The sequence below is a fragment of the Schistocerca nitens genome, chromosome 1 (assembly GCF_023898315.1).
Source record: "Schistocerca nitens isolate TAMUIC-IGC-003100 chromosome 1, iqSchNite1.1, whole genome shotgun sequence".
NCBI classification, from domain to species: Eukaryota; Metazoa; Arthropoda; class Insecta; order Orthoptera; family Acrididae; genus Schistocerca; species Schistocerca nitens.
Window position 1 is genome coordinate 756,998,810 of NC_064614.1, and position 16,343 is coordinate 757,015,152.

The window sequence follows — 16,343 nt, forward strand, 5'->3', positions numbered from 1 at the left end:
CCCAATTGCTGTAGTTGGAGGAGGGCATCCTGGATGGTCTGGACTATTTTATCAGCTGGATACAAATGTTGCAATGAGTGAAGGGCAGTTAGTGAATTGGAACAGACAAGAAATTTAGGACAGGAAGAAAGTCTCATCTGCTCCAGTGCCGCAAGATTGCAGACAATTCTGCACCAAATACAGTAAAAGTCTGAGGCAGTCAGACCTTGAGGACGCGATCTGGAAAAACAACAGAGCAACCAACAGAATCCCCTTGTTTCGACCCATCCGTAAAAACAGCTACATAGTCGTGGTGCTCAGATAAAATGGCAGAAAATGCTGCATTAAAAAGGGTGGCAGGAGTGCAATCTCTCTTGTACTGCAATAAATCTAAAATCACTTCGGGTCTCTTCAGTAACCAGGGTGGCAGGCGGTTAAAACCCAAGATTTGGGGTTGTACAGACTCCACACCGAGGGACTCTAGTACACGTTGCACACGGATCCCAAACAGCAACGTAGCCCGCGGACAGTGGGAAAAAAAGGCGGTCCGGAGGTGGATGAGCAACAAGATGGTGAGCAGGCGAGGTGGGAGCTGCAAGAAACTTACAAGCCTGGCGCACCAGCAGGAGCTGCTGCCGGATGGTAAGTGGCGGTTCCCCAGCCTCAGCACAGAGGCTGGGTATGGGACTGGTCCGATAAGCACCTGTAGCCAGTCGAATCCCAGCATGGTGGACAGCGTCAAGGATCTGCAAATAAGACGGCCTCGCTGACCTATACACTGTGCACCCACAGTCCAGCCTTGAACGCACAAATGGGTGATAAAACTGAAGGAGACACGCCCTGTCTGCTCCCCTTGGCTGAGGCACTTGAGGATGTTCAGTGCCTTCAGGGTTCTGGGTTTCAAGTCGTGTAGGTGTGGCAGCCATGACAACCTGGAGACAAATATTAGGCCCAGAAACCGCACTGTCTCTCTAAAATGTAGGACAGTATCACCCATATGCAAGGCAGGCAAGTTAAAAAGATGACGAGAATGATTAAAATGAACACAAACACACTTATTGGCAGAAAACCGAAAACCCGTCTTTGCAGCCCACTCCTCTGACCACTGCACTGTTAGCTGCAACTGACGGCTCACGGTGGCAACACTGGAGGAGGAACAGAAAACAGCAAAGTCGTCCACAAATAAGGATCACTGTACTGGACTCCTCACTGTAGACGTTATACTGTTGACGGCTATGGCAACACTTAAAACACTGCCCTGGGGAACACCGTTCTCTTGCTCTAAGTGATCAGACAGCGTGTCACCAACTTGGGTCCGAAAAAACCGCTGAGACAGGAAAGACCGTATGAAAATGGGGAGGCGGCCACAAAAGCCCCATTGATGCAGTTGTGCAAGAATACAGTGTCTCCAAGTAGTGTCATATGCCTTACTGATATCAAAGAAGATACCAATACAGTGATGCTGATGGAGGAAAGCCTGCTGAATAGCCGCCTCTAGGAGGGTCAGGTTGTCAACCGTGGACCGAAATTTTCGGAATCCACACTGAGAGTGGCTAAGGAGCTGTCTGGTCTCTAACAGCCAGACCAGAACGGTTAACCATCCGTTTCAGGGTCTTTCCGACACAGCTTGTCAAGGCAATACTCAGATAACTACTGGGACATGTACAGTCCTTTCCTGGTTTGAGGAGGGGGATGAGAATTGCCTCCCTCCACAAGGTGGGAAACACTCCTGTCTGTCATATGAGATTAAAACATTGGAGGAGGATTTCCTTTGACGCCGCTGGCAGATGTCAAAGCGTGGAGTACCGGATGCGGTCATGACCTGGTGCAGTGTCAGAAGTCATGGTAAGTGCCGATTCAAGTTCCCACATGGAAAAAGGGGAGTTGTAAGCCTCAGAACTGTTTGACCGAAAGTCCAAGTTTGCTCGTTCGTCAGTCGCACAGTAGCAACGAAATACTGGATCCTGGTTTGCAGTGGCAGTACTTTGTGCAAAATGCTCTGCCAGTGTCTGAGCAATGGCTCTGGGTGTCGTTTGGAAGCATCCATGGTTCAGGACTGCAGCTATTGGTAAACGGCTGCGTTTACCAGAAATACTCCGGATGGCTTCCCATACTTTTCTGGAACAAGTGGAACGGTTGATGGAGTCCAGGAACTCCCATCATGACCTTTTCTTGCTCTCTTTAATGACACAGCATGCCCTCGCTCTCGCGATTCGAAAGGTGGTAAGATTGACTGCTGTTGGGTGGCATTTAAATCGTCAAAGAGCCGCACGCCTGTCCCGGATGACTGAATGGCACTCTTCTGTCCACCAAGGCACAAGGTGCCGCTTAAGAGGGCCAAAAGACTTTGGTATGGACAGGTCAGCAGCATGATGGATCACAAGTGTGATGTGATCCACCCATTCCTGTACGCTGTTGTGGCATTCAAAGACAGCCAACCGACTGAACAGTGGCCAGTTAGCCCTGCCAATCATCCACAATGGCGGCCTCTGCTCCAGCAATACACCATACAGGAGATGAATGCGGATGGGGAAGTGATCGCTGGAATGAAGGTCATCAATGACCTCCCAGTGAACAGAGTCGGTGAGGGTTGGAGAGCAGAAAGATAGGTCAATGGCTGAGAATGACCCAGTAGCAGCAGAGAAATGAGTCGGAGTACCAGTGCTGAGGATGCATAACACTTGAGATGTTATGAGGCTCTCCAAATTCGACCTCGAGCGCAAAGAGAAGTGGAGCCCCACAGGACATGATGGGCATTGAAGTTGCCCAGGAGGAGAAATGGGTGGGGGAGTTGTGCGATAAGATCTGTGAGAGCCTCTAACTTCACTGCATCCAGAGGAGGTAAATGAAGGGAGCAAATGGTAAACCTCCGACGTGAATGAATTTCAACTGCAACTGCTTGCAGGTCAGTATCCAGGGGGAGAGCAGAGGAGTGGTGGTCATTATTAACAAACATGGCGACTCCGTCTTTGGCCCTTTCCCCAGTCAGGTCATCCTTGCTATATAATGTATAGCCCCTTAGTACAGGAGCATCAGATGGTTTTAAATGAGTTTCCTGTAAACACAAGCACAGGGGGCATTGCTGTGCTAGGAGGTTCAGTTCCTCCACATGTGCCCAGAATCCATTTATGTTCCACTGTATAATGGGAGCCATCTATCAGGGTGCAAGTACCTTAGAGAAAGTATAAGACATGTTATTTGGTCTTAAGTTAGTCAAAGTGCAGTGCCATGCTTCTTCGCACAGCATAACATTCTTCTATTGCATGTCACTGTATTTCACCGTCGAATGTTGGCTGGTTTGACATCCTACCCTCCTTTTCCTTGTTTTTTTTTTTTTTTTCTTAAAAAACACTCACAGTTAATACTGGATGGGATTATTTGTAACCGGGAGAACAAGAACTCCTCAGAAAATCTACACTCTCTATTAGCTAATAACTTGCTGTTTTGTGTGACATAAAATTAAATATGGTATACATAGAACCAGAAAGACAAAAGACAAGCAAGACAGTACACATTTCTTCAAAAGTCCTAGCACTTTTGTCTTTCTAATCTCACTACAGCTTTATATGGCGTGCTATCCTTTCTCCAAAAGAAGCTATTACCTCATCAAAGTTCATCAAACATTTTGCTGCATGAAAAAACAAAATGTCATTGTTTAATACTGAAGAAGTTGTTAAGACTGGTGTGGTTTCTCAAGCTGATGAAGTGTACTTTGTCACTGTCTGCAACATGAAACGAAATAGGCTTGTCTAATATTGCAGCAATTGCAACATACACCAAATAAACGAGGCTGTTTCAGAACAAATGGTCATTTTTATGACATGACAGAATATAATTCACGAAGTACCAATATCAAATGCCTATTAGCCCTACAACAAGCAAAAAGCTTTATGTTAGGAAATAGTTTCACATTTCATTCATACGCTCCAGCTTCTCAAGCATGAGATCGAAAAGTAGTAGTCAGAAATTTTTATATAAATTTGGAATCATTATATTCTTCCACAATTTGAGAGATGTCCCCGTTTCTTCTCCTTCCTCATTCTAACAACCAACCTTGTCATCACTAATACTGTAACTAATTCCTGCCAGTGTTAAAGCTTATTCTCCAGTTATCTTTACGAAGCCTGCCACAATCACCAGTTTAGTTATCCTGTGTTTATTCTCCGGTTAGGCTTACCGCGTGTTCATAAAACACATTTTCCACGTTACTCCCAGAATAGAACATAAAACCAGCAACTGTACAACTGGCCCTTGCTAGTGTAGCGGTCTGGCCAAGAACTTTGTCAAAATTTAATTTTCTTGGGATTCACGTTGAAGATATCATGTAATGTTTCTTACCTGTTATTCCTGTTAGTCATTTATTTCCACTCTGGTATTCTGAATCTATGTCTATCACTAGTAATTATAACAACACTGATCATTTGCAAAGCCAGTCAACCACATAAGCAAACAGCAACTGGCATTCACCCATTTGGCTTTATTCTGCTTAGCTCATATAGCCCCGTCCCCTTTTGTCTGCAGGAAAGTTTATTTCTAGATGTGATGGGGATTTCCCTGGCAGGCACACTATGCAATAATAAACTTATTTTTCATTCAGAAATTAACTTAGAATGTGTTAAAAATTTTTCGAAAACCAACATGGATACGTTTCAAAATTATATGAATAATCGATAGACCAACGTGCACTGGATGCTAGCCACTTTGTGAAACAAGGTTTTTTCCCTCAAGAATATGAATTTGGCGAGGACCTCCCAGACCAAATACGACGGGTCATGAGAACGGATACACAGCATCAGATTCCCATCGTCATTGCACCACACAATACCCACTGTATTTGTGCATAAAAATCTACAGACTTGCACTCACTTTATGCTATGCACAGACACCATCAAGCCAATGCTGCACCCAGCATACAGTGGACTGTATAAAATACTAAGATGGGGACCAAACATATTCAAAATCATGCTAGCTGGCAAACCCACTACTGTGTCCATCAATAGACTTAAGCCAGCATGGACTTTGGTGGAGACACCAGGGAATAATACCATTCCTCTGACCTCGTGCCATGACACAACTCCCTTTTCCGTCACAGTCGATGTCAAGCATTACCTTCCAGAAGATATCACAGTGTCTCTACATGACACGACGATCATGGTATCTCTGCCATGTATGAAAACCGCAAGATTGGCAACAGCACAGTGTCACGATCATTGCACCCCTCCAGGTTGATACCACAGTCAGTCAATACAGCTGCATTGTTATCTACACTATACAGGGGCGGTATCCACAGGATCACATATATCCATTGGCAGACAACTTAATGATGACACCTCTAGTAACACCTACTCAGCCAGTACCAACATCATGAACAGGCACACCGCTGTGCTGACCAAGACATCTACATGAGTACAAGCTAGACAGCATCTCCAGAGACGACGTACACCACACTGCAGCACAACTTCAGCACGCCTTTGGAGGGGTGTGTGAGCCCTGTGAGGACAGAAGCTCTATGCACTTCCATCTACAAGAATATCACTGCAAGAGCAGTATCTCTGGACCTTGGGCAATGTGTTCTGAGATGCCAGGTGTTTAACTTGTATCTGTCCGTATAATGTGTATAAATAAATATTGAATATGTGAATCGGTAATGTTGACAGTCATTACACATCATGAACACTGTGCTTGTTACCCAAATCCTACATGTTATTTGCTACTCTTTTGATCTCCACACAAATTTTGCATCTTATTCAGGTCTTGATGTTCTTAAGTTCACTTTTCATGACCATTCTCTCAATTTCTTCCCCTGTAAATTGTTATGAGAAAGATGTGATCAGCTTATTATGATTCTGACTATCTTAACTCTCAATAGCATGTCTATATTTGTTTTCCTACCCATCCAACTTGTTCCAGCCACTATCCTCACTATTCAAATTTCTACTGCATGCAGCAGGGATATCTCCTTTTTTTTCCTAGTGCCCATCTTTCAAAGATTTCCACGTTAATAAATTGATGTAGTTACGTGTAAGAGTATTACTTTTGGCCAGTATTGCCTTGTATTCTATTGCTATTCTTCTCTTCATTTCTGTTCAGCATCTGTTACCTGTTACAACAATTCGGTCAGGATATCAGGGGTGTTTTGCTAAATTAATGTATGTGCCACTTATCTTTACCTCCTGTTGGTCTTTACTTTTTGTAACTGCTATTAACTTTATTCGGTTTTGTTCTTAATTATTTTCAATTTTCACTTATGTTGTTTAACAAATAGTACTTAACATTTTGTTCATTGCCTTATTTGAATTAGCAACTATCACTGTCATCACCAATGCAGTGTAGCTTTTCACTAATGAATTTATTTATTTTTGTTTTTCTTTTTTTTTCTTTTATGGTTTATGCATCTTCTCCAATTTATTTACTAAACAAGTACACATTTCTATCTAGCTTTAACAGCTTTCAGGTGGTGTTAATGCGAAGAAAACTAGCTTTAGATGACAGTAACTAACGTGGATCTCCTATCATCAGTGTTTTCTGGAATTAATGAAAAGACAAAATGCATGTTTCTAAATATCAGCAACCTTTCAGAGAAGATGCAAATAATGAAGTTTTCTTACAAGGTTAAACAAAACGTATCTGCTTTTGAAATGTGAGACCATTTAACCCTGTTACCGAAGCTCCCACTCTACTAAACAAAAATCCCTGCAACTGTGTAATATAACCTCCATCTTTAAACCCAAATCACTACAAATCCATCATCATGACTGCAAAATTCACCAATAGAGAACCTCCTAACATTTACAAGTTAGAGGATAAAAACAATTATGAAATGCAATGATATCAATCTGTCTCATGCAGGTAGTAGAGGCAAGTCATCCCCACTCCTGTCCAGAAAATTTAAGTTATCATAAATTTTCCTTTCCAGGCTTTTCACTGTGTGACAGGAATATAATAGATAAGAAATATAAATAAGACACAACAAGAAATCATACAAGGGTAATTCAAAATTAAAATTACAATTACAATGAAACTTACTTGGCGCAAAATGAAAGCAATTACATCAGATGATTCCCAATAACTTGCATGGAAAAGATGTGGCAAAGCATTTGTTGGGAAATTTGCAAGTCCCTCTGGACAATACAATGCATAGTCTAGTCGCTTTGTACCCCACCATTTCTGTGTTACTGAAAAGTGAAGGATAAAAAGCTGTAATTCAGCAATTCTCTTCCACAAATAACACTTCACCATAGAAACATGTGACTATTGTAGTATCAAAAACTGATGTAACATTACAGAAAACAAGGAAAGTTTTCTAATTCACAGGCACAAAAATATTATTTGAAATCAGATATATGTTCACTTTTGTAATATAAGTTTTTTATATATATATAAATATATCACAAAGGAAAATTAATTTCAGCGCTACCTGAAAACTTCTCCATAAATTCATCAGTACCTCACTACAGCATGTAACTGACATTGCTCTACAGAGTATGTAATATATGAAACATTTAAACATAACTATTTTGTGCCCTTTCCTTGTTTCAGATTAAAATACCTTCTGCAGTATGTTTTCTTCTATTCAGAGCTTTTGGACAAACAATGAAGACTCATTACACCACATAAAATCCTCTCACAAAAAAAAGAAACATGCAAGAACAAATAAGACTACAAATATGAACTGAAACATTTACAATAATGCCATCTGTGCATTTGTGTTTTTCTACTGATAAAATAGAAAATTAATATCTTCTTTCATTCCACAGAAAAAAAAACCATGAGTCAGGAACAATCACATACTACTCCAAGTACAGGAAGAAAGAAAATGTGCAATGTGTGCCATCAGTAGGGCATTAACATGCGAGCAACTTAACTGTACCATAGTAACACAGAAAAATCTGGCACATTTGCCAAATCAAATCAAAATCTACTTACAGGCATTAATAGTTTGTAGTGGTAATGAGTCAATTACTCCTGATACAGTACTTTGGATGCTAACTTCTGACATTCTTCGTAGATGACTTCCTTGAATGGGTGATGTCAGATTCAAGCTCTCAGCGAACATTTGTGGGTTTGCCTGAATTACTTCCACTGGTAGAATCAACACAAGAGTTTTAATATGAGTACAAATTGACCTTCGGTTTTGAAGCTTTGTTTAAAGATGCACTTTCACAAATGGCTAATTGTTATAGAAATCCTGGTAACTAGTACAGTGGGAAGTACTGATTACTGCTCATCTTACAGATGAAGCTGTAAATACTATAAGATACAGAACACAATGAACAGAATTAACAGCTATTTTCGTTTGATAAGTGTTACAGCATAATATTCAAGTGTAAATAATCTAATCAGCACAAAAAAGTTAGAATCATGTGGGATACCATCCCACTTCCCTGTGAACCTCATGGTGTACTCTGGTGAAACAACTTTGTATAATAACTACATCATCTCAATACCCGTACTCCCAGACACATTTTTTCATAAACCATACTGCTCAGTATAAAAAATTCCAACATTATGACCATAAACTAGAAGGCACGAGGATCCCCTCTCTGATCTGTAGCAATTGATGCTCCTGCAAAAGGGAGTGAAGTGTGCCTATGCTAAAATGTTCAGTTCACTAGTACACAATATCAAAGGCACAAAAATACTTTACAGTAAATCCTGCTCAACAACTATTTTAGTGAACAGAATTCGTCTGCAGTAATAATGTTGTTGTTGTTGTTGTTGTGGTCTTCAGTCCTGAGACTGGTTTGATGCAGCTCTCCATGCTACTCTATCCTGTGCAAGCTTCTTCATCTCCCATTACCTACTGCAACCTACATCCTTCTGAATCTGCTTAGTGTATTCATCTCTTGGTCTCCCCCTACGATTTTTACCCTCCACGATGCCCTCCAATACTAAATTGGTGATCCCTTGATGCCTCAGAACATGTCCTACCAACCGATCCCTTCTTCTGGTCAAGTTGTGCCACAAACTCCTCTTCTCCCCAATCCTATTCAGTACCTCCTCATTAGTTATGTGATCTACCCATCTAATCTTCAGCATTCTTCTGTAGCACCACATTTCGAAAGCTTCTATTCTCTTCTTGTCCAAACTATTTACCGTCCATGTTTCACTTCCATACATGGCTACACTCCATACAAATACTTTCAGAAATGACTTCCTGGCACTTAAATCTATACTCGATGTTAACAAATTTCTCTTCTTCAGAAACGCTTTCCTTGCCATTGCCAGTCTACATTTTATATCCTCTTTACTTCGACCATCATCGGTTACTTTGCTCCCCAAATAGCAAAACTCCTTTACTACTTTAAGTGTCTCATTTCCTAATCTAATACTCTCAACATCACCCGACTTAATTCGACTACATTCCATTATCCTCGTTTTGCTTTTGTTGATGTTCATCTTATATCCTCCCTTCAAGACACCATCCATTCTGTTCAACTGCTCTTCCAAGTCCTTTGCTGTCTCTGACAGAATTACAATGTCATTGGCGAACCTCAAAGTTTTTATTTCTTCTCCATGGATTTTAATACCTAATCAGAATTTTTCTTTTGTTTCCTTTACTGCTTGCTCAATATACAGATTGAATAACATCGGGGAGAGGCTACAACCCTGTCTTACTCCCTTCCCAACCGCTGCTTCCCTTTCATGTCCCTCGACTCTTATAACTGCCATCTGGTTTCTGTACAAATTGTAAATAGCCTTTCGCTCCCTGTATTTTACCCCTGCCACCTTTAGAATCTGAAAGAGAGTATTCCAGTCAACTTTGTCAAAAGCTTTCTCTACATCTACATCTACATCTACATCTATACTCCGCGAGCCACCTTACGGTGTGTGGCGGAGGGTACTTATTGTACCACTATCTGATCCCCCCTTCCCTGTTCCATTCACGAATTGTGCGTGGGAAGAACGACTGCTTATAAGTCTCCGTATTTGCTCTAATTTCTCGGATCTTTTCGTTGTGATCATTACGCGAGATATATGTGGGCGGTAGTAATATGTTGCCCATCTCTTCCCGGAATGTGCTCTCTCGTAATTTCGATAATAAACCTCTCCGTATTGCGTAACAAATGCTAGAAACGTAGGTTTGCCTTTCCTTAATCTTTCTTCTAAGGTAAGTCGTAAGGTCAGTATTGCCTCACGTGTTCCAGTATTTCTACGGAATCCAAACTGATCTTCCCCGAGGCAGGCTTCTACTAGTTTTTCCATTCGTCTGTAAAGAATTCGTGTTAGTATTTTGCAGCTGTGGCTTATTAAACTGATTGTCCGGTAATTTTCACATCTGTCAACACCTGCTTTCTTTGGGATTGGAATTATTATATTCTTCTTGAAGACCTGAGGGTATTTCACCTGTTTCATACATCTTGCTCACCAGATGGTAGAGTTTTGTCAGGACTGGCTCTCCCAAGGCCGTCAGTAGTTCCAATGGAATGTTGTCTACTCCGGGGGCCTTGTTTCGACTCAGGTCTTTCAGTGCTCTGTCAAACTCTTCATGCAGTATCGTATTTCCCATTTCATCTTCATCTACATCCTCTTCCATTTCCATAATATTGTCCTCAAGTACATCGCCCTTGTATAGACCCTCTATATACTCCTTCCACCTTTCTGCTTTCCCTTCTTTGCTTAGAACTGGGTTTCCATCTGAGCTCTTGATGTTCATACAAGTGGTTCTCTTATCTCCAAAGGTCTCTTTAATTTTCCTGTAGGCAGTATCTATCTTACCCCTAGTGAGTAAAGCCTCTACATCCTTACATTTGTCCTCTAGCCATCCCTGCTTAGCCATCTTGCACTTCCTGTCGATCTCATTTTTGAGACGTTTGTATTCCTTTTTGCCTGCTTCATTTACTGCATTTTTATATTTTCTCCTTTCATCAATTAAATTCAATATTTCTTCTGTTACCCAAGGATTTCTACTAGCCCTCGTCTTTTTACCTATTTGATCCTATGCTACCTTCACTACTTCATCCCTCAAAGCTACCCATTCCTCTTCTACTGTATTTCTTTCCCCCATTCCTGTCTATTGTTCCCTTATGCTCTCCCTGAAACTCTGTACAACCTCTGGTTCTTTCAGTTTATCCAGGTCCCATCTCCTTAAATTCCCACCTTTTTGCAGTTTCTTCAGTTTTAATCTACAGGTCATAACTAATAGATTGTGGTCAGAGTCCACATCTGCCCCTGGAAATGTCTTACAATTTAAAACCTGGTTCCTAAATCTCTGTCTTACCATTATATAATCTATCTGAAACCTTCCAGTGTCCAAAGGCCTCTTCCACACATACAGCCATCTTTCACGATTCTTAAACCAAGTGTTAGCTATGATTAAGTTGTGCTCTGTGCAAAATTCTACCAGACGGCTTCTTCTTTCATTTCTTAGCCCCAATCCATATTCACCTACTACGTTTCCTTCTCTCCCTTTTCCTACACTCGAATTCCAGTCGCCCATGACTATTAAATTTTCGTCTCCCTTCACTATCTGAATAATTTCTTTTATTTCATCATACATTTCTTCAATTTCTTCGTCATCTGCAGAGCTAGTTGGCATATAAACTTGTACTACTGTAGTAGGTATGGGCTTCGTATCTATCATGGCCACAATAATGCGTTCACTATGCTGTTTGTAGTAGCTTACCCGCATTCCTATTTTCCTATTCATTATTAAACCTACTCCTGCATTACCCCTATTTGACTTTGTGTTGATAACCCTGTAGTCACCTGACCAGAAGTCTTGTTCCTCCTGCCACCGAACTTCACTAATTCCCACTATATCTAACTTTAACCTATCCATTTCCCTTTTTAAATTTTCTAACCTACCTGCCCGATTAAGGGATCTGACATTCCACACTCCGATCCGTAGAATGCCAGTTTTCTTTCTCCTGATAACGACATCCTCTTGAGTAGTCCCCACCCGGAGATCCGAATGGGGGACTATTTTACCTCCGGAATATTTTACCCAAGAGGACGCCATCATCATTTAATCATACAGTAAAGCTGCATGCCCTCGGGAAAAATTACGGCCGTAGTTTCCCCTTGCTTTCAGCCGTTCGCAGTACCAGCACAGCAAGGCCGTTTTGGTTATTGTTACAAGACCAGATCAGTCAATCATCCAGACTGTTGCCCTTGCAACTACTGAAAAGGCTGCTGCCCCTCTTCAGGAACCACACGTTTGTCTGGCCTCTCAACAGATACCCCTCCGTTGTGGTTGTACCTACGGTACGGCTATCTGTATCGCTGAGGCACGCAAGCCTCCCCACCAACGGCAAGGTCCATGGTTCATGGGGGGGGGGGGGGGGGGGGCAGTAATAAATGAAACATTTTTTTGTGAAACTCCAATGCACACAGAAATTAAAGCAAAAGACTGTTACATCAACATTGTAATGTCCTAATGAAAACTTCCCATTAATTGTTTTCTTATCTTCTATAATCTTTAAGCTGTTATTGCTTCACCTTTACTTATAACCTTCTGTGACAATATGTATTTTTTTAATTTTAGACTGCAAAGGATAAATAATATTATACATACAACTCCCTGTAAAGCTCATTATTACTAGTGCACAGTTGTAGTGCTCCTTACTATTTTATTCTACTTATTGACATTTGTATTCTAAACATTAATTGACCCTCTCACAAGAGACCTACGTGCTCATAAGGATCCACAGAACCTGTGAACCATACTTAAATAAATATTAAGAAAAAAGATGTTTCAGCTGTCTGAATTGTGACTGGCTTCTCAAAACTGATCTCTCAGGTAAACTCAAATTGGCCATTTATTCTGTTCAGAATATTCTTTTAAGTTTCAACTTTAGTTGTAAGATGAGGGACATATCTGTCTTCCCTGCTTAAATTTATCTCAGTTTTGTAAATCTAAATTAGTGCAGATAGAGCTTCTGCCCACCAACATACAAACACATACTATATGCTAATTTTATGTAACAGCAATCTAATCTAATATAGATGTAAACTCTCATTGATACATCATCACATATTTTGACATATTTTAAGAATGTGCAATTTTTCTGTACTTCATTATAATGTGTGCATATTGTTTTGTTTTTCAGAGACACGTTTCTTAAAGAACAATATTTATCAGTACCACCCATGAAGTCCCAGATGTGAATATAAAATATTAGTACAAATATCATTTATCCAAATCACCTGTCTAACAGAGTTAAGGGCAGAAAAATCATTCAATTTGATGAGGTACTGTGCACAAGTTGCTCCTCTTTCACAGGCACATGGGACTCTGATGTTTTGGATTTATTTTTCACATAAAGGAAGTAAATCTGAAGAAACAGTTATTTCTTGTAACATTAACTGCAGATTTTCTTGATTATCACTCCTCATAAACAAGAGAGAAAAAAATGGTATCCTAGTTCATGCATCAAAATTATTTTGACCCAAAAGAAAAGTGTCGTAAGTACCTACATTATATTTTTAATGTGCTGCACTAACTACTAAAGTGTCTCATTTTAGCAGTCAGTTCTGAAGGCAGTGCAACTCTCCTACCAAAAAGACATGCTCTCTTTGCACTTTCTTCATGTCAACAATTTAATTCCATCTCCTCTACCCCACCCCACGAATATTTATTGTGCAGGAAGCTTCATATATATTTAAATCATTTTAGGAACTCTAAAAACTTCTACATTTTCCCTTTAAAATTCCAAACCTTACACTTAATCTCAATATTCGTACTGATGATTGATGTCTCAAGAGCTTCACCCAAAAATTTGTAGGCACAATGATCCAATAGCTTACACATCAGTTAAGGAATAATTAGAATGATAAGTAAAACATAACTTTCGAAATATGTCAACATCATTTCAAGCAAGCGAAATATTTTTCAAAGGCAACACAATTTCTGGGTCACACATTTGCTACCCAGAACACTGTTTTCCTTCAGAGATATTATTAGTTATTGACAATATGCTTACATTGGAAGGGGAGGGGGCAGGAGGATGAGAGGGAAAGACAAGAGAGGGTCAAAGGGGTAGGGGGGTGGGCAAAAGGTGTGGGATGGGAAAAAGTAGGGGGAGGAGAGGTGGGGGGAGGATGGGAAAGAGGAGGTGCACGGGAAGAGTGGGGCAGGGGCGGAGGAGGGGGCAGAGGTGGTGCGGGGGGAGGAGGGGGCAGAGGAGTTACAGGGGGAGGATGGAGCGGGGGTGGAGGCGGGGGCAGAGGAGGTGCAGGGGGAGGATGGAGCAGGGGTGGAGGAGGGGGCAGAGGAGGTGCAGGGGGAGGATGGAGCAGGGGTGGAGGAGGGGGCAGAGGAGGTGCAGGGGGAGGATGGAGCAGGGGTGGAGGAGGGGGCAGAGGTGCAGGGGGAAGAAGGGTGGAGGTGGGGGCGGAGGCAGGGGAGGAGGGGAGGAGGGGGTGAGGGTTGAGGGTGAGGGGGTGGAGACAGGAGGAGGAGGAGGAGGAAGAAGAAAGGCGGAGGTTAGGGGTCCAAGGGAGGGGTCATTCCAAAGCAAGTTGTCTAGTATTGGTTGCTTGACTGTCTTAGAAAAAGACCTGACCTTCAAATTAAATCCATCACCAATCTGAATGTATTCCTTCGTATATTTTTAATCGTTCAAAGTTATTAGCCACAAATTAAAAGAACTCCATTTTTGAATGGTAGAATTTCCCACCCTTGATATCTTTTGTGTTTTTACACTATCCTCTTCACTCCGGAGACAAAAACGATTGGCAAGAAAGTTTCCTTTTCATGTTTTCCAGAGAACCAATAAACAAGTATGACACAAATGCAAATGAAATATCTTCTTGGTGATTCATTAAGGTGTAAATAGAAGTCCACATAAGTGGACCTCAAGCCTTACTTATCATGAAAATGTACTAGTCTTTTTTTATAGTTTCTTTGCCCTTTGTTCTATATAAACATTTTATTCAGCAACTTACGCATATTCAAAACAGTAAACTCTACTGTATTTGTTAATGCACACAGAAAATAAGGTTCTTAAAGTTCGTTTTGAAATACTGATTTCCAATATAGTTTTTTGGTCATGTTCTAAAACTACTTCATAAATGTAAGAAAATAATATTTATAGAATAATTTATGAAAAGTAATAATTTGCTACTACCAGTAAATTAATCTTTGCTTTTGTAATAAGCTCCAAAACAATTGTTCTTCACAATACACAAAACATTTCATATTTGAGACACGTCTCTCTTATTTTGGAATTGCAGCCATGTTTACTGTGTTTTAAAGCATTCCTTGCCTCAATGGATTTTGGTAGTTGGCCAACATTGTAAAATCTACCTTCTGACATTGGTTTCAACACAGATCACCTTCGTTTTTATTTACGTTTTCTACATCATCTACTTCTTCACTGTCAGAGGGATTCTCTATACAAGTGTGTCCTCTTCTCTTAGCTAGTAGCACGACACCTTAACATTCTTATTATTTACCAGTCAGTTTCATCAAGCTCAGCAGGACAAACTTCATTCCAAAATGAGAATTCACCATCTTCCTATTCAGATAGTTCCACATTGTTGTCTTTAAGAAGAGCTTCTAATACCTCTCATCAGTTAAAATTTAATGCATTGCTTTATAGTGTAGAAATAACTTTTATTTCAGTATCCCATTACTGAAGATCAAGCTGAAATTAGCAGATATGCACTATGACCTGAGGTCCACATATGGGGACCTTCATAAAATGCATTATTTCATAGTAACAAGGACAATTTGTGCAAACTGAACTAATTCTCAACTTCTGGATTAGTTAGTGAATGTTAGGTAAAAATACAGATTCTCAATCTAATATTTAGACACAATAATTATTTACAAACCTTTTAGATCTGTAGAAGTAACCTTTTGCTTTGTACGACCTGCTGTAAACTATCACACTAATCATTCCCTTCAAGATGCTGTGCTCTGGGTTTAAAGCTAAGAATTAGAAGCTCCATTCCCACGGATCATGGGTCTACAAATGGAAAAATACTCCTATTTACGGAGAAAAAAAATCATGAATTAAGGTCCAAATGTGTGGACCAAAGGAACGAAGAAGCTAGATAGTACAGTTACTTTATATAGAGCATTAGTGGTGAGAAGTTTTACACTTTAAAAAATAGATTTTTGAATTCTTTTGTTTCCTAGTCTGTGAGATTTTTGTTGGGGGACTAGATAAAAATCTGAAAATCATGGACTTACGATAGGATACTGCAGCACACATTCAACTTTGAGATTCAGTAGGAAGTTATGGAAAAAATTACATATATGAGTAAAAAATGTGTTTTTGAACATCTGTGATATCTAGGCTAATGCAATAAAGTATATCAGTTACATACTTTAAACATATCAATGATTACTTTTTATTTTGTAAATGAAACTCTGCCAACTAATTACATTATCTTGTTCTCATGTCATTTCTTTT

General features: G+C 40.3%; 1 protein-coding gene across 1 annotated transcript in view; it reads right to left on the minus strand.

The window, feature by feature from the left end:
• LOC126260921 (protein retinal degeneration B) overlaps positions 1-16,343 on the minus strand; it is a 598,186-nt gene that overhangs the window by 77,165 nt on the left and 504,678 nt on the right. Inside the window, exons 18-19 of the mRNA XM_049958405.1 lie at positions 7,906-8,061; positions 7,006-7,154 (exon numbers count right to left, since the gene is read on the minus strand). Coding sequence (XP_049814362.1) covers positions 7,006-7,154; positions 7,906-8,061 — 305 coding nt within the window. The remainder of the gene's footprint in view (positions 1-7,005; positions 7,155-7,905; positions 8,062-16,343) is intronic.